Here is a 19,576-nt window from a genome sequence, read left to right as displayed (position 1 = left end):
CAGCAGAAAATCGCAAAAAGTTGCAAATTATTGTGAAAGTGTATATTGCACAAAAAACTGTTTCTGAGAGCTGACATTCATCCAATGATAAACTTCCCCCAATCTGTTACCCAAATAGTGTGCTACATAAAGTGCTATGGAAATTGATGGCGCTATATCAATAAATAATAACATTCTTCATCATGCGCTCTACACAGAGGTCATGATGGTGTAGTGATGGATTTAGACAGGCAGATTGTCGGGAATGAACGTTCCTGCTCGTTCATCGGGGGAAAGGATCGTTAGTGCAGGCGGTCTAATAGTGATCTGCTGCCCAGAAACAATGTCATGTGATGATTGGGTTCTTTCAGAGCAGATATCTGTTATTTTCTCTGAATCCTGAACTATTGCTTTTCCCCAGGCCAACTATCTGACACACCACACACAGAAAATCCTCAAAAATACACAGCACAAAGGTAGGGTGGTGGAACTAGTGAAAGGGGTTGTGGAGGAATACAGAAACGTGGCTGCTTTCTTCCAGTGGCGCTGAGCTGCACTACCAGGCACAACCCCTGGACAGGGATAAGGCTGTTTTTTTTTTTTTTTTTAGAAAGCAGCAATGTTTTTCTAATTTTAATTAAAAATGGGGTCACCATGGAATATAATAATAACCAGCTGCTGTTTGCTGACTGCTCCAGTTCCTGTTCTCGGGTTCAACACATCAGAAATGGCTCGGCGTGAGCTGCCTCAGACATTGTGTCTGAACTCCATACGGCCTAAGGACCTGGTGATGTCATAGGGTCATGTGACATGCGAAAGCCACGTGGGTTTGTAATATCTACATCCAATGTACGGTGGTAATAAAAATGACTAACATGATACAAGAATAATAATAGCCCTAATGATGATCACTTTCAAATTGAGGCTTTGCATGTCATGTTCCCCTGTGACATCGCAAGATCCTGACGGCGCATGGCGTTTAGACACTACCCTCAGGCGTTTATTTACTGAGTCTAAAAAAGGCTCACAGCACAACAAGGCAGAAAAAACTTTATTCAGAAGAGAAGATACTATATGTAAAGCAAGTACAGAAATCCAATAAGATCAGTATCTTCACCAATGTTTCTCAAACTGTGGCTTTCCAGCTGTTCTTAGTAGGTCAGTTATCAGGGCATGATAGGAGTTGTAGTTTTGCAACCACCGAAGAGACACAAGTGGAAGATCATTGATCTACTTAAAATCTATGGTCTCCAACCTGTAGCTCCCTCTATCTGTTGAAAACTAGAAGTCTCAGCATGTTGGGAGTTGTAGTTTCACAATAGCTGGAGTGCCACAGGTTGGAGAGCTCTAATCTAAAGGGTAAGAGACAGAAATATAAATTAAAAATGAACTGTGGTATTTGATTTCAACGGGTCTATTAGTGTACGGCCACACGGTCAGGTTTCTGCATGCAGTTTTGGAAGCCAAAACCAGGAGTGAGTAAAAAAAAAAAAAGTCATATCTGACCTTTATACTTTCTCTCTTTTTATGATCCATTCCTGATTTTGGCTTCCAAAACTTCCTCCAGAAACCTGACGGTGTGGCCGTACCCTTAGGCCCCATGCACACGGCCGTGTGCTGGCCGTGGAACCGCGGCCTGGATCCCTCCTGAGAGCAGGAGCGCACGGTGTCCATGGTTGCTATGACGCCGTGCGCTCCCTGCTGCCGGTACAGTAATACACTGTTATAGATCATACCAGTGTATTACTGTATTGCGGCGGCAGCAGGGAGCGCACGGCGTCATAGCAACCAGTGACGCCGTGCGCTCCTGCTCTCAGGAGGGATCCAGGCCGCGGTTCCACGGCCAGCACACGGCCGTGAAACACGGCGTGTGCATGGGGCCTTAGTGTATAAATCAATTATACATGGTCAGATAAAATAACTTTTTTATTTACTTTACTATTTCTATTGAAAGGGCTATTCAGATTTTTTTTACATTGATGACCCATTCTCCAGAGAGGTCATCAATATCAGACTGGTGGAAAGCTGTCACTCTATGGTGATGACATTCTCGTGTCTTGAGGCTTTGCTTGACATTGTTGATGAATATGACTTATATTCTGGTTTAAAAGTCAATTGGGAAAGTCTTCTTTGTAGTTTTTGGACGACATTGAGTGGGTTGTCATATCACATTGGGCTAAATTGATGGCCATGTGACCCCATACGACTGCTTATATCACCATATGCGCTTAAAAGGGTTGTCCAAGATATTTTTTTAAATTTTGCCTTCATCCAATGGAACCTGTGAAGAAGAGATCTATACTTACCTGCCACTCTGTTTGGGCTCCTGGGCTGTCTTCACCAGAATTCTGGTCCCTGCCTGTAAACTTCCTGAATGGATGGGGTGACGTGCACTGCTGCAACCAATGACTTGTCTCAGTGGGGATGTGTCCCCAAGTGGCTCATCACTGCTGAGTCATGTGTTTTTGGGGACATGTCAACGCTGAGGTCAGTCAATGGATGCAGCGGCGCAAGTGAACATGTCATTGCAGGAAGTTTACAGGTGGTAAACAGAAGTCTGGTGATGACATCTGGTGATCGAGCCACAAAGCGTGAAAAGAGCAGTAAGGAGCACAGTAAAGCTCTCTTCACAGGTCCTGCTGATTGGGGTAAATAAAAAAGAACTCAGTAAGGTTTGGGAGGGCTTGCCTCTCTCATGGGCCAGAAAAATATTTTTTAAATGGTACTGGTGACTAAATTATTGTACAGTATCTCACAAAAGTGAGTGCACCCCTCAAATTTTTGTAAATAGTTTATTATATCTTTTCATGGGACAACACTGAAGATATGACGCTTTGATACAATGTAAAGTTGTCAGTGTACGGCTTGTATAACAGTGTAAATTTGGTGTGCCCTCAAAATAACTCAACACACAGCCACTAATGTCTTAATAAAAGGGAGTACACCCCTAAGTGAAAATGGCCACATTGTACCCAATTAGCCATTTCCCTCCCCGGTGTCAAAAAACTCGTTAGTGTTACAAGGTCTCAGATGTGTTAAATTTAGGGTTTTCACTCTCACACTCTCTCATACTGGTCACTGTAAGTTCAACATGGCACCTCATGGCAAAGAACTCTCTGAGGATCTGAAAAAAAGAATTGTTGCTCTACATAAAGATGACTGTAACGAGGGGCAGGCGGCGCGTGCTTCCTTCGCAGCACCGCCGGCAACCTGCGCAAGGAGAGGGGCAAGGACGTGGCCTGCATCCTCATCTCCATGGCAGCAGGGGATCCAAACGCCAATAATGATGATCGGTGCTCGGCTGAGTTGGGCTGCTGTGAGTCACGTGATGCTGGCCACGTCATGTGACTCACCAGCCAGGCCTATTTAAACAGGCAGCCTGCTGGCCACAAATCGTCTGTGATTAAGGTCTTCATACGCTCCTGTATTCCTGGCATTGTGTTCCTGAATCCTGACCTCAGCTCTGCTCGTTTGACCTCGCTTGTTTGTTGTGATCTCCTGGTACTGACTTCCGGCTTGTGTTTGTTGCTCCCTTGTACTGATTTGACTTCCTGGTATTTGACTTCTGCTAGTTTGACTTGCTTTTTGTTCTGTTTGTCCTATCTCTTGTTTTTCCCTGCACTTACTGACGTCCAGTTGCTCCCCGTTACCTAGGACGGATCGTGCAAGTAGGTAGGGGCAGAGGTGTGGGTGGCAGTCAGGGGTGCACACTTCCCTACCCCCGTCCGTGACAATGACCTAGGCTATAAGAAGATTGCCAACACCCTGAAACTGAGCTACAGCACGGTGGCCATACAAAGTTTTAACAAGACAGGTTCCACTCAGAACAGGCCTCGCCATGGTCTACCAAAGAAGTTGAGTACACATGCTCAGCGTCATATCCAGAGGTTGTCTTTTCAAAATAGGCGTATGAGGGCTGCCAGCATTGCCACAGAGGTTAAAGGGGTGGTTAGCCGTCAGTGCCCAGACTATACGCTGCATACTGCATCATATTGGTCTGCATGGCTGTCGTCCCAGAAGGAAGCCTCTTCTAAAGATGATGCACACGAAAGCCCGCAAACAGTTTGTTGAAGACAAGCAGATTAAGGACATAGATTACTGCAAGCATGTCCTATGGTCTGATGAGACCAAGATAAACTTATTTGGTTCAGATGGTGTCAATCGTGTGTTGTGACAACCAAGTGAGGAGAACAAAGACGAGTCTGTCTTGCCTATAGTCAAGCATGGTGGTGGGAGTGTCATGGTTTGGGGCTGCATGAGTGCTACCGGCTCTGTGTAGCTACCATTTATTGAGGGAAACCATGAATGTCAACATGTTGTCACGGCCATGGTGTGTTTTATGACACTTTCCTTCACTTGGTTGCCCGTGGCAACGTGTGGTGTTGTGTGCATGTGGTGGCAGTGTCTCAGCCCTATGGCTGATCCCCAGGACATGATTGCCAAGCATGCCGTTGCCCGCGGCAACAGGTGAAGTGTGGGTTTATGTGTGTAGTTCCCCTTTAAGTGGCCGTCTTCCCTTGCCTTGTGTTGGAAGGGTTAATTACCTTCTGTGTGTTTGAACACTGGGTTTGTCTGTTGGGTGTGGCTACTTGGGCCTATAAAGCCTCAGTGAATATCTCTAGTCTGAGGGGTACTTCAGCCATGGTTAGCTGGAGCAGCCTCCTGTGTAATTCCATCTGCCAGTGGGGGCCACCCTTGTGGTCATAAGTTCACGTATGGTGTTTAGAAGATGTTTGTTTGGTCTCCTTGTTGTTGCAGCATATGGTTTCCTGGGTTCCCGTGTGATGTCTGTGGTGTGCTGTGTCCTTTGTGTTGTTCTGGACAGCAGCACTTGTACATGGGTTCCAGGTTGTGTGCCTGTGGCAGGTAAGTGTGGTATTAGTCTCACTTACCTGTCATTGCCATATGTCTGTTCATGTTCCCCTTTCTATGTAACTTGGCCAGTGAGACTCCTGTTCCTCCGTGTCTAGGATGAGCCCTCCTACCATCAGGGTTGGCTCATACGGATAGGAGACAGGGTCAGAATTAGGGATGTGTAGGAGGTGACCTGCTCCCTGATTCCTGTCCTGGCCTTCTTATACCGCACGGCTGAGGGTTTTCCCCATCCTCAGCCGTGACACATGTACTGTGAGACACTTAAGCAGAGCATGATCCCCTCCCTTCGGAAACTGGGCCGAAGGGCAGTATTCCAACATAACGACCCCAAACACATCTCTAAGACGACCACCGCTTTGCTACAGAAACTGAGAGTAAAGGTGGTGGACTGGACAATCGTGTCTCCAGACCTAAACCCTATTGCGCATCTGTGGGGCATCCTTAAATGGAAGGTGGAGGAGTGCAAGGTCTCTAACATGCACCAGCTCCGTGAGGGTGTCATGAGGAGTGGAAGAGGATTCCAGTGACAAGCTGTGAAGCTCTAGTGAACTCCATGCCCAAGAGAGTTAAAGCAGTGCTGGAACATAATGGTGGCCACACAAAATATTCACACTTTGGGCACAATTTGGCATTTTCACTTAGGGGTGTACTCACTTTTGTTGCCAGTGGTTTAGACTTTAATGGCTGTGTTGAGTTATTTTGAGAGCACACCAAATTTACACTGTTATACCAGCTGTACACAGACTATTTTACGTTGCATCAAAGCATCAGATCTTCAGTGTTGTCCCATGAAAAGACATAATAAAATATTTACAAAAATGTGAGGGGTGCACTCACTTCTGTGAGATACTGTATATGTACTAGCAAGCTCCTATTATTTTGCCTGAGACCCTGGGTGTCCCCCAGGATTGACCAGGGACACCCTGAAGGCACCATATGACTGTGGGAGATTAGCCCTTCCTAATACGTTTATGTATTTAGTGACTAGACAGTTATCATTTGCTTGATGGGTTAGAGCAAATTCTAACAATCCTGCTGCAGTTCTGAAGGCTGCCCTTCTAGGCTCTTTTGGGGCACTTATTTATTTGGTATACAGAGCTGGCGTATATCCAACCTGTCACTATACTTCTTATATGGCAGCAGTTGTAAATATCTGAAATTTCTTCATTAAGGTCTTTGGAGGGAGAGAGGAGAGTAAAGGTTGGTCACCTTTAAACTTAGAACTCCCAAAATTACTACAGCTTCCTGATAATGAGTTTTGGTCTCAGATAGGTATTAAATATCTTACTCAATTGTATGATGATGGAAACTTTAGAACAGTTTAATTCTCCCACAATTCTGATTTTTAAGTATTTTCAGTTGTGGCACGCCTGTGTGGAACAATTTGGTAGAAGCGTTAGCGAGTGCGGTGCTATGCAAACGGTAGCCCTTTAAAAAAAAACTACATGAACTTGTTTCTACTTTTGGTCATATGTCAAACCAGCCCTTCTATCAAAACTAGGTGGTTACATGGAGCATATTTAACGCCTGTCTGACTGGTGCAGAACTGCAGGCTTGCCAGTGATGTGTGGGCAAGGTGAGATGGGGACCAGGGTACCCTCATACACATACAGTATTATGGGAATGACCAGTTATTGCCTCCTTTTGGTCTGTGGTACACAGACTCCTGAATACCAGATTGGGCTTCCCAGGTGTATGCTCCTTGGAAATAAGCCTTTTAGCCTTAGTAAATTACTTTCTTATTAAAGGGGTTGTCCCACGAAAAATATTCTACAGTTTTCAAACCAGCACCTGGATCTGAATACTTTTGTAATTGCATTTACTAAAAAATTTTGTATAGCTATTCAATAAAATGTATCTGTATAGTGCCACTTAATGTCTCATTTCTCTGACCTGCTCATTGGCTGCACCTGCTCAGTTTCATCCTTCATCTGCCTCCTGAGCTGTGATAGGGAGAGCTGAGACACACCCCCTGAGCTGTGATGGGGAGAGCTGAGACACACCCCCTGAGCTGTGATAGGGAGAGCTGAGACACACCCCCTGAGCTGTGATGGGGAGAGCTGAGACACACCCCCTGAGCTGTGATAGGGAGAGCTGAGACACACCCCCTGAGCTGCAGCAGAAAAGACCCTCCCCTTGAGCTGTCAGCTTGATATAAATCTAGCAGAGCAATGAATGGGGAGATCTCTGGATCCATGTGAGGTACAGGGCTGGTTCTAGCTTTGTTAAAAATAGATTGTCATGGACTATATGGTGTCTGATTTTCATTTTTTACATCATTCATGGGATAACCCCTTTAAGTATAGCAAATATATTTATTGACTTCTGATGTTATATGCAAGAAAATTCATTCTCCTCAACTAGAAAGCTCCCGAGAAATGTTCTATCTCCCTTTGGATACAACTAATAGACAGAGTTTTGCCTATCAACAAACTAGCATACTGTACCAGAGGAACACCTGATCATTTTTAATTAAATCTGGCACCTTTGGCTCAATGCCCAAACAATTCAATGCCCAGATGCCAGTTTTATTTCACTGATTGTTTTGTAATGCAAGTGGTATGATTGTAGTGTGAACGTTGTTGCCATGGGACTCTTGATAATATTGGGTTGTTATATTCTTGGGAAGGCGTTTTGCAACTTGTTGTCTGGTCACAATGGGTACAGGATATATGGAAATAGTTTTGTTTTGTTCTCATGTATTTTAGTGACGAGCGGCAGGGGCAATATTTGAATTTTGTATTCGCAAATTATTTTCTTGATTGCGAAAATCGGCAATGTAATATGCGCGTATGGCGCGCGCAATACAGGCGTGGGTCCCTTTGGCTAAATTTTTCAAGCTGCTAGAAGTTTCCTGAGACTGGACAAAATGGTTGGCACGGCAGAACATTAAAAATGGCTTTATATGCAGATAGAGTGCTCCAATATATTCGCGATTGTGCAAATCGGCAATTAATGATAGCATATTTTTGCACAATACGCGCAACTTCACATTTTAGCATGTCTGACTACATATTACTGATTGGTGCACTAAGTATTGTTGCGACATCACAGCACTAGGTCTGTAGCATGTCTGTAAGGACAGCAGAACCTATCCCACTACCTAACACCCTGCACTGCACAGCTACACTATATCAAGATATAACCTACACTGACTATCTCCCACTAACTATCTGTATTACATATATGGAAGCTATCTATATAATGTAGTGTAGAAAGCACAGAGCACAGCAATGACACTGCCGTCTCTCTCAGAACTTTAAAAAACTGTAGAAAATGGCTGCTGGGGAGGTTCTTATATAGTAAGGGGTAGGCAACTTTCCTATTGGTTGCTAGGGATGTTGCTGAGCTCAGACAAAGACATTGCAGCCTTCTCATTGGCCCACAAGCAAGAAGGGAGGTTACTGATGAAAAAAAAATCTAGAATATTTGCGAATACGAATATATAGCACTTTATTCTAAATCTTTGCGAATTCTCGATATTCGCAATTAAAATTCGCAATTCGAATATTCGCGCCCAGCACTAATGTATTTCTCTTATATGGCAAAATAGGAAAAATCAGATTGTTGAGGGTTCACTTGGATGCAAGGGATCTGCAGTATAAAAAAGCTGGAACACCGTTTTAGTTATTCTAGGCTCATGATTAATCAAAAAGATTTAGCTATGTATTATTTAGATAGTTTTAATGCGTAGTCTTGTCTCCTGCTCAGATGATACTCTGTCTATAGGTGTCTTGTGATTAGAACTTTAGTACATAGATGGCTTTATATTGGCCACTTCTGAGTATAAATCACAAAGGATTCTAGGCTATTGTTGGATTCCCCAGCTGAAGATCCTGCTCTCCTATTTGTTGGCTGTTGTGTGTCATGATTGCTTTCCTCAGATTCCTGAAGTGACATATCCTTGCTACTATATACATCTTGCCTGTCTGAAACCTCTAATCTGTGGAAGGATGTTTCTGGTGTCTCCGAAGGCCTTACTGATCTTCGGCTTGTACTGGATTCTTGAGATGAAGGGTCATGGCCGCTATATACATATTGTGTGTTTGAAATCTTTAGTTTGTGAGAAGCTCCTACACTTCTTAGTGATGTTGAGCTAGTACTTGTCATCTTTGCTTTTAGGTTTATGCTTTGACTTGACAGAATTTCTGACATTCTTGAAGATTTTGAGGAAGAGCTCTTCTCAGAGCCTTGGAATGAGTAACAAGAACTTGCATCAGAGTCCTCATGCGAGTTATCAGAGGTCTCATCTGAACTCTCATAGGACGTAGGTATTTTTCTTGTATTTTTAAGTTTGGTTCCACACTCATTACTTGCCTGAGATTTTTCACTCGTACACTCTGCCTGCGAACTGTCCTTTTGTTCTTTAACACAATCAGTAAAGGACTTCTGATCCGATGAAGATTTTCCATGATTTTTATAATTCGGTTTCTCCAATGTTGCACTGATGACTGTTCCTCTCTTACCAATCCTGTAAGGAGACCCCTGTCCTGAATTGCAACAAGCTTTATTCTCAGATTCAGTGTCAACCAACAATTCAGCTTGAATTGGTGTCAGTCCTTTCCTGCTGTGTGTGAGATTTAGGTGTCCTTTTTCTCTCTCATGATCTGCTCTTTTGGGGATGTTGTCAAGTTTTATTGTGGATCCTATAGAAATAACAATACAACCATTTAATTACAGTCTAACAATATAACTTTAACATTAAAGAGGACCTTTCATCGGTCCAAAAATTGTGAACTAAGTATCATGACATACAGCGGAGCCCGGGGATCTCGCTGCACTTACTATTATCCCTGGGCGCCGCTCCATTCTCCTGTTATGTCCTCTGGTATGTTCGGGGGACTTGGTTATAGTAGGCGGAGTCTGCCCTTGTTCTGCTGGGCGTCTCCACCTCTAGGCTGTAGCGCTGGCCAATCGCAGCGCAGCGCTCACAGCCTGGGAGAAAAAAAAATCCCAGGCTTTGAGCTGTGTGCTGCGATTGGCCAGCGCTACAGCCTGGGAGAAGGAGACGCCCACAGGACAAGGGCAGACTCCGCCTACCATAACTTACAGAGGGAAGATACCGCAGGACATAGCGGTAGAACGGAGCGGCGCCCGGGCATAATAGTAAGTGCAGTGAGATCCCTGGGCGCCGCTGTATATGTCAGGATACTTAGTTCACAATGTTTGGACCGATGAAAGGTCCTCTTTAAAAACATTAGTAAAATTAGGTGCACAGAGCTGCCTATAATTAAAGTTTTAAACATCCCCTTTCCACAGGATAACAGTTAAAAGGGTTTTCCAAGATTTTTATACTGATGACCTATCCTCTGGATAGCTCATCAATATATGATTAGTGGGGTCCGACACCCGGGATCCCCACTGATCAGCTGTTTGAGAAGTGTTTGATTGGGGAGGTTCTAACTTCTAGGGGGTCAAGCATGTGTGCTGCCGCTGTGTTCATCTCTGTGGGACTGTCAATGAGACGGTAAGTGCTTGGCAATCTCAGGTAGTCTAAGCATAACTAAACATAGGTGTCCTTACCTAGGAACTCAGCAAAACCATAGAAGACCAGGCTTTACACAGCCAGCAGATCATACAGCTCCCAGGCACAGGCACTGAATGAGCTTTTTAGCCCAGGCTGTATTTATCCCCAAAGTAATGAATCCAGCAGCTACACCTGGGTTTTCCAGGGGCTAGGGGAAAGTGGTATACCAGAGTGGGGAGGGAATGGCAAGTCTACCAACACCTACTGTATCTGCCATTCCATAAAAATCCAGTCCGTAAAACACTTTAAAGAAAAGTGCCTCAGCAAACTACACTTTGCTGACACAATCCAGCTTTCCTGGATCCTTTGTACCTCACCCATGTGAGCGATTTGAGTGATATATACACCCCCTCTGGTACTTTTCCAGACACTGTGTTACTATGTGTATTAAGGGTGTGAAAAAGTAGTAGATTTATTCCTCTGTATCCCTAAAAATGCAGTGTTTCAGCACTATGCTTTAAAAAAAAAAGCTCCAGGTGGGAGCTGAAATGTTGAGTTTTTATGGATACAGAGGAATAAATCTATAACTTTTACATGCTATTTGGGACTATGTACAGGGGCGTAGCTATAGGGGGTGCAGAGGTAGCAGTCACTACCGGGCCCAGGAACCTTAGGGGGCCCAAAGACCCTTGTGCTGCATAAGAAGACACACAAAGCACTGAGGGAATGGGGGCCCAAGCCTAACTCTTGCACCGGGGTCCATGAGCCTTTAGTTATGCCCCTGACTATGTATCAAGATCTGGATTGCATGCTCCGTACTTTGAATACTTCATTGCCTAGTGCTACTGTCTCCTTCTTTTGTTTATATATAATTTTATAGATAATACCACCCCAGCAAAAGCAAATACCACAGTGTAGCATAAGATGCTGCCAAACCACCATACTGAAGACTCCTAGCATTAATTAAAGGGGTTTTCCAAGATTTTGATACTGATGACCTATCCACTGGATAGGTCATCACTATCTGATTGGTGAGGGTCCGACACCTGGGACCCCCACCAATCAGCTGTTTGAGAAGGCACCAGCGCTTCTGTGAGCGTCATGACCATCTCCGTGCTTACCAAGCACAGTGCCGTACATTGTATAGCACGATGTACAATGTACGGCGCTGTACTTGCTAATCTTTGAGAAGGTAATGGCGCCCACAGGCGCTCAAGCGGCTGATCAACGTAGATCCCAGGTGTCGGACCCTCACTGATCAGATACTGATCAATAATATCAACATCCCGGAAAACCCTTTTAATGCTAGAGCATCAAATTGTTCTGTACCAGGCCACTGGCATTGAGGAAGGCTTGAGCGCCACACTGGGATTCGGCCCACCAGGAAATTTCCCAGTAGGGTCCAGTCCGCCCCTGCACACAGATTATTGCCTACGCTGGATACACTATATCCACTGCTTAGCTGAGAGGACTGGATTTGTATAGGTTTGCTGCCTCTGATTTAAATATAAACTACAGTGTTGCAGCAAACAAAGATCAGAAAAATGGTGAAGAATTGAAACACAAAGGGGGACATTTACGAATGGTTTTACACCACTATTGTGATGCAAATTATGGTGCACGGGATATGTGCTTCATAATATGAGACTTTTGAAGCTTCTTGCCACTTTTCCAAAGTGCTGAGAAAAGTAGGCGGTGTTTAGTGGGATGGGGCAAGGCTTTGCAATGCCTGCAAGATTTATTATAGCCTTTGCCAGAGACTGGCGTAAGTTATAGCTGAAGTTTACACCAGCTTCTGGCGCATAGACAAAATTTTATTTAGTTGCTGAAATTAGTTACCATTTAAAGGGCTTCTGTCACCCCACTAAACCTTTTTTTTTTTTTGCTTACTTATAATCCCTACACTGTGATTTATGGCTACATGATCAAATTAATCATTTTGGTCCTGTAGATTTAGTTTAAAACAAGCTTTTAAAATATGCTAATTACCTTGCTACCAGCAAGTAGGGCGGCTCCTCGCTGGTAGCAGCCGCATCCTCCGATCGTAAAGACGCCCCCTCCACATTGTAAATGACAGGGGATCGTTCTCTGCTGGCCCTGCCTGTTTGCATTTAAAATCTTGCGCCAGCGCCGCGGCCATACCTGTCTTCAATTGGCGCAGGCGCACTGAGAGGCGGCCGCTCGCTTGGCCGCTCTATCCTCAATGCGCCTGCGCCGATGACGTCACATCTACACCCGGCGCAGGCGCATTGAGGATGGAGCGGCCGCCTCTTAATTTTTTTTTTTATAAACCAACTAATGGTCCTGGTCTTGGTAGTAAGCTGTATGCACATCTAGTATGAACACCTTCTATTTTTCGCCGTATAAGACGCACCGGCCCATAAGACGCACCTAGGTTTTTGGGGAGGAAAATAAAAAAAATTTTTTAACCAAAAGGTGTCCTGTGTGTTTGGTGGGTTTGGAACTAATGGTGGTCTGTGGGTGGCACTATTACTGGGGATCTGTGGATGATGGCCACTGTTATGGGGGGGGGGGTCTGTGGATGACGGCCACTGTTATGGGGGGGGATCTGTGGATGACGGACACTGTTATAGGGGGATATGTGGATGACGGACACTGTTATGGGGGGGATCTGTGGATGACGGACACTGTTATGGGGGGGATCTGTGGATGACGGACACTGTTATGGGGGGGATCTGTGGATGACGGACACTGTTATGGGGGGGATCTGTGGATGACGGACACTGTTATGGGGGGGATCTGTGGATGACGGACACTGTTATGGGGGGGATCTGTGGATGACGGACACTGTTATGGGGGGGATCTGTGGATGACGGACACTGTTATGGGGGGGATCTGTGGCTTGCACTGTTATGGGGGGGATCTGTGGCTTGCACTGTTACAGGGGGGGATCTGTGGCTTGCACTGTTACAGGGGGGGATCTGTGGCTGGCACTGTTACAGGGGGGGATCTATGGATGGCACTGTTAGAGGGGGGATCTGTGGGTGGCACTGTTAGAGGGGGGATCTGTGGGTGGCACTGTTATATATGTGCCATCCACAGACCCCCCCAGCCCATAACAGTGCCATCCACAGACCCTCCAAGCCCATAACTGTGCCATCCACAGATGTCCCCCATAAAAATGTCATCCACAGATCCCCCGCCGCTCCAGTATACAAATATAAGATGTCTTATTCAATTAATAGTTATTAAGCATGCCCCCCAACTCCTAATAGTACCTTACATCCTAACCGCTTCAGTACAATGGAGGCAGGCAGGCCGGGTGGCCGACGCGTCACTCACTGACGTCACTTGCCTGCTTCATTCATAAAGTAGGCGGCGCAGGCACGTGACATCAGGGAGTTACGCTGCCGCCCACCCGGCCTGCATTGTACTGAAGCGGTTAGGATTTAAGGTACTATTAGGAATGAAGGGGCATATTTAATAACTATTAATTGAATAAGACATTTTATATTAGTATACCGGTGCGGCGGGGCTATAGTACAGTGACTGCACCGCCCCGCCGCTATTGCCGGCCCCCAGCTCCTCCTCCCAGTCCTTCCCCGAGTCCCCGCTCGCTCGTATATTGCAGCTTGCGATGTAAAACTGACAGCATTCGCCGTATAAGACGCAGGGGCATTTTTCCCCCATTTTGGGGGGAGAAAAAGTGTGTCTTATACGGCGAAAAATACGGTACATATTTCTAGTTTATTTTTAATAGATGTAATTATAATTAAATGAATATACCATCAGTTAAACCTGTTAGAAAATTGCAGATAAATGCACAAAAATAAATTATAGATATAGGCCCTGATTTATCATGCCTTCACTCCAGAATTGTGACTTAAAAAAGTCGCAGAATAGTGCTTTGCACTCACTTTTGCAAAAATGTTGCAACTTTTAGCATTTTTACACTGCTTACTCCAGTTTTTAAATGTTGGTAGAAAACTAGCTTTGGTTAGCTATGTCAAAGGGGTTGTCCCACGAAAAATATTCTACAGTTTTCAAACCAGCAGCTGGATCTGAATACTTTTGTAATTGCATGTGATTAAAAATTTAGCATAGCCACTGAGTTATTTAATAAAATATATCTGTATGGCGCCACCTGTTTGTTTTTTTTCTTATTTCTTTGACCTGCTCACTGAGAAGGCCGCACTTGCTCAGTTTTATCCTTCAACTGCCCCCTGAGCTGTGATAGGGAGAGCTGAGACACGCCCCCTGAGCTGTGATAGGGAGAGCTGAGACACGCCCCCTGAGCTGTGATAGGGAGAGCTGAGACACGCCCCCTGAGCTGTAGCAGAAAAGACCCTCCCCTTGAGCTGTCAGATTGATATAAATCTAGCAGAGCAATGAATGTGAAGATCTCTGGATCCATGTGAGGTACACGGCTGGTTCTAGAAAGGGATTAACATGTACTATATGATGTCTGATTTTCATTTTTTACATTAGTCAGGGTATAATCCCTTTAATTAGTTTCAGTCCAGATTTATCATTGAGACTTTTTTAAAGAGTCTCAAAAAAGTCACAATATCACTCCAGCAGGAGGGTGGAGCAGGAAAACTGGAGTAGCTTTTCTATACAAAAGTGGTAGATTTAAGGATAAGACAAATTTATCAAACATGCGACATTTGATAAATATGGCATCAAGTACACCAACGCAGACTCAAGCAAAACTGACAAATATTCAAATATTCCCTTAATATATATTTCTCCATAATATTTAGGCCTCATGCACACGACCGTTCAGTTTTTTGCGGTCCGCAACCCATGGATCCGCAAAAAACGGAAGCCGCCCGTGTGCCTTCCGCAATTTGCAGAACGGAACGGGCGGCCCATTGTAGAAATGCCTATTCTTGTCCGCAAAACGGACAAGAATAGGACATGTTATATTTTTTTTGCGGAGCTACGGAACGGAGAAACGGATGCGGACAGCACACGGAGTGTTGTCCACATCTTTTGCGGCCCCATCGAAGTGAATGGGTCCGCAACCGAGCAGCAAAAACTGCGGCTCGGATGCGGGCCCGAACTACAGTCGTGTGCATGAGGCCTTAGACTGATGATAAATACTTAGAAGAAATGAATTAAAATGAATCATTTCTACATTATAGCAAAAAAATAAATAAAATAAGATCCACAAACCAGCCGTTAAAGGGGTTATCCAAGATCTATAATGCAGGCACCCGTGTCGCTTCTGATGCCGGCACGGCCGCCATTGCATCTCCCTGTCACACGGATTAAAACGTCAGGGGGATCCAATAGCAGGCTGCAACGGGAATGAACCTCCTAGCATCACCCATGATGCTAGGGAGGCTCGTTCCAGTTTTCATCCACGCAATGGGAAGATGCAGCAGCGGGCGTGCCGGCATCAGAAGCAGCGTGGGTTCTGGGGAGCGAGGTAAGTACAACCTCTGTAAGGGGCACTATAGGTCTTGCATAACCCCTTTAATGCTACCATTCATTCTTACTACCACGTAGCCAGTATATTTCCTCTTGATATCCAGTGGAGCCACATGAAAATATAGCTGTTTGCCCTTGGTACAATGTGTTCTGAGCATTATTATGTATGGTTATTTCGGTAGTTACTCACTGCTTGGTGCGCTGTCTGTCTCACTTCCTTTAAACAGATGATGGCTGTCCGAATTTCTTTTATAGTCCATAAATGTAACCCTGTGCTGTCCTGCCTGTGAAATACAGAATGCCAGACATTCAGTTATGTATATAAGTATATATCTTTACACAAAGCAAGTAAAACAAGAAAGTATGTATATATATATATACACACACACACACATACTCACACACACTATTATTATTACACACACACACACACACAGTGGCATAGTCTGAACCTTCGGGGCCCCAAAGCTGAATCTGTAGAATTCTCACTGACCAAGTGTTGGCTTCATATGTGGCAGAGGGGCTTTTGTATTATGTGGTTAAAGGTTTTTTTTGAGACTTTATAACTGGTGACTTATCCTCGGGATAGGCAATCCGTATCCGATCGCTGGGGATCCAACACTCAGGACCTTCGCTGATCTGCTGTTTGAGAAGGCACCAACGCTCGCAGCTTTTCCTAGGCCAGTGACAACATCATCGTCACATGGCCTAGGAGCGGCTCAGCCCCATTCAAGTGCAGAAGTCTCAAAAGGGAAATAGCTCATAGAACACCATGACTCCTTGCAAATTGTGTCAGGAGGGGGGTCAACAGCCAAAGATACCCCACTCCACAGATAGAGAACAGCCCTAAAGTCCAGCTACCAGACTAAAGCCGAGTTTAGCACAGCAGAGAGAGAAAAGAGAAAGCTCAAGTTTGCCTGCCAGTTTATGTCAAAGCCTGCTGGAACTAATAAAAAGCCTTAATTTTGTCTGCATGCAAGTCTACTCAAGTAAAGCTGTTGAACTTTATCAAGGTCTGGACTAGATATTTATTCTCCATCTCCTACCTCAACTATCCCCCTTTGGAGCCTGACCCAGGGGAGCGACAGTAGCCAGGTAGGAGCACCGTGACACACACAGACTATTAAGGGTCGCACCATACCACTCAGTGTTCCAATAGACCTGGGACATGATCGTTCCTGGGGGGTGGCACATTGCATATTCCTATAGTTTAGTGTGGCAGCCATTTGCAGACACGACACAGTAGTGCTGGAGATAAGTTACATCTGTGGATGTCAGTTTCTGCTACACAGAGAATCATCCTTGTAACCTGAACCATCAGAATCAATGAGACTTGCACTGGAATGAATAAATAATGCATGCCTATCATGTGCAGTCGCTCTTTTGCACGAACTAGGGGTAGAGATATAAAGAGATCTGGATATTCAGTTACACTGAAAGTTCAAATCAATTCAGTCATTTGCCTCTTACCCGAGTAACTTGTGGATATCGGGATATATTTGCTTGAATCCGTTTCACCTTTTCCCACTCTGACTCCCATCGTCCATATTCAGACTCTCGTCTCAGGATCCTTTCTAATATATTTCCGTTCTCATAGGAAATCATGTTTACATTTTGACGTTGATGGGCTGCATTGAGGTTGCTCAAGCAATAACATAAAGGACAGAAGAGTAATAAGGTTTCATTTTAAAAGGAGCCTGTCATTTATTTTACTAATGTACAACTGCTCAAATCACAGTTCACAAATGGTACCTTTTATTGCCTTGTCTGCTGCTCTAATAGTCCCCCAAAAATGCAAATGAGGTTGCAAGTGCCCAGGGGCGCTGTCTATTGCTGCAAGTGCCCGAGCCCCCAGGCAGCAATCGGCAATAACTCCTCCTCTGTCTGGCTGTACCCAGTCTAGTATCCTCCAGACGTCACTGTAATCTGCTCCTGAAATATCATGACTGCCTAAAATCCTGCCAGCACATGCGCAGTCCCTTCATCAATGCCGCTGGCCACAGTCGGTATTGTATGGTGCATGCCCAGGCCCGGCGGTGACGTGCACAGATGGGTAATTCAGGTGCAGAGGACAGTGACGTCAGGAGGACACTATGCCAGTTTACAGCCAGACAGGGGAGAGGTTATCAGTGAGTAACACCTGGAGGTCCAGGCACCTGCAGCAATAGAGCTCATTGCATATGGCTTCAAGGTTTGTTTTTGGACCATCAGACAGGGCAATAAGAGGTTCCATTTGAGAACGGTGTTTGTGGCCTACAGTGTGATTTCAGCAGTTTTACATAAGTAAAATAGATGACAGGCTCCCTTTAAGCGCATTTGTTCAATAAGTTTAGTTCTAGATTCAATCCCCCATCATCGGCCATAGGGAATGGAAACAAGTACTTTCAAAAACTATGGGGCAAATTTATTAAGACGGCGGTCTTAATAAAGCCCCGCACTGGCGGTGGATCTGCCGAAGTTATGAAAAGGCACAGGCCTCTACACAAGTTTGGCGGATCCACCGCCGCTTCTAAATGTAAGACAGTTTTCTATGTCTAAACCAGGCTTAGAAAATGATGAATGAGATGGGCCCGCCAGCCCATCCCCTTCACCGTCCACATCACGCCCACTGTTTTAGACCTGGCATGAGCGGGGAAAAGACACAGAGTGCAGCGTAAAAAGGACCTTTGCACCAGAAATATGCCTAATTTAGGCCTATTTCTTTTTAATAAATTACCCCATATCTACTTGATATCTAAGAAACATTCAGATTAACAGAGGACACGTTTAGGCTGGGGCTACATGGAAATATTGGCCTCAATGTGTGTCATGCGACCTAAAATTGCTATGTAGCAGCTCAGCCATCGAGCTGAAAGGGGTCGCCAGAATTTTATTGATGTATGGGATTGCTGGAGATCGAGTACAGTGCTTCATAGTTGCCAACAGCCATAAATTTGCAGGGATTGCCCCTAATTTGACAACCCTTGTAGACAGGGGCATAACTACCATAGCAGCAGACCATGCGACTGCTATGGGGCCCAGGGCAAGAGGGGGCCCAGTTGGGATCATCTCCTCTTCTACTGGGGGTGAAAACTTGGTCAGGACTCTACCCTCTAAGGCTAAATGCAAACTATCAGGATTGCGTGCAGATTCTCTGCGCGGATTTGCGTGTGGAAAATCCGCACCGTGGGTCATGTACATTGTATTTTATGAAAATTTTTAATATTCAATGCACACGATGCAGATTTTTTCTGTGCAGGTTTTAAGATCCACAGCATGTCAATTTATTTTATTTTTCCTGACCAGATTTTCTTCATTCACTTAGTAAAATCCGCACACAAATCCGCACCAATTGATGCAAATTGACCGCACAGATTTGTCTGCGAACACCTGCGGATTAAAGTGTGGATTTTCCGCACATGAATCCTGAACGCGTGCATGTATCCTAAAGGAACACATTTTTGCAAACGAGACAGTGGAAAAAATGGCCATGGGGTCACTTAAAGGGGTTTAGGCGGAAACCCTTCTGTCCTGTGTGTGGGGCTTAGTTTGATCATTGCTATGGGGCCATTACTTCTCTATGTGTGCCACTGCTTGTAGATATAGGCTGATCCATGACAAAAAGGGAGGGTCTTGTGTAAGCCACACCTATAAATAAAGTTCCACACTGTTTTGGCCATTCCAGGGGTGGGGTCTACTTGTCCCTAATTTACCCTCTGCAATGTAAGTATGGTGCTTGGCTGTCTTTGGCAGTGCTATTGCTCCATTCAAATGTGGGACCCCTGTTCCTGTGACGGAACTCAATACCGGAAAACAAAAACACTAGTGTGAAAGTACCCTAAACCCTTTTCAATGACCCTTTTCAATGAATTTTTGCTA

General features: G+C 44.9%; 1 protein-coding gene across 1 annotated transcript in view; it reads right to left on the bottom strand.

Annotated features, from left to right (window-relative positions):
• LOC122925759 (sperm axonemal maintenance protein CFAP97D1-like) overlaps positions 1-19,576 on the bottom strand; it is a 49,312-nt gene that overhangs the window by 4,813 nt on the left and 24,923 nt on the right. Inside the window, exon 4 of the mRNA XM_044277109.1 lies at positions 17,189-17,360. Within this exon, the coding sequence (XP_044133044.1) occupies positions 17,189-17,360 (172 nt within the window). The remainder of the gene's footprint in view (positions 1-17,188; positions 17,361-19,576) is intronic.

Source organism: Bufo gargarizans, chromosome 2 (genome assembly GCF_014858855.1).
Source record: "Bufo gargarizans isolate SCDJY-AF-19 chromosome 2, ASM1485885v1, whole genome shotgun sequence".
Lineage (NCBI taxonomy): Eukaryota > Metazoa > Chordata > Amphibia > Anura > Bufonidae > Bufo > Bufo gargarizans.
This window is presented reverse-complemented; position numbering and strand designations above follow the sequence as displayed.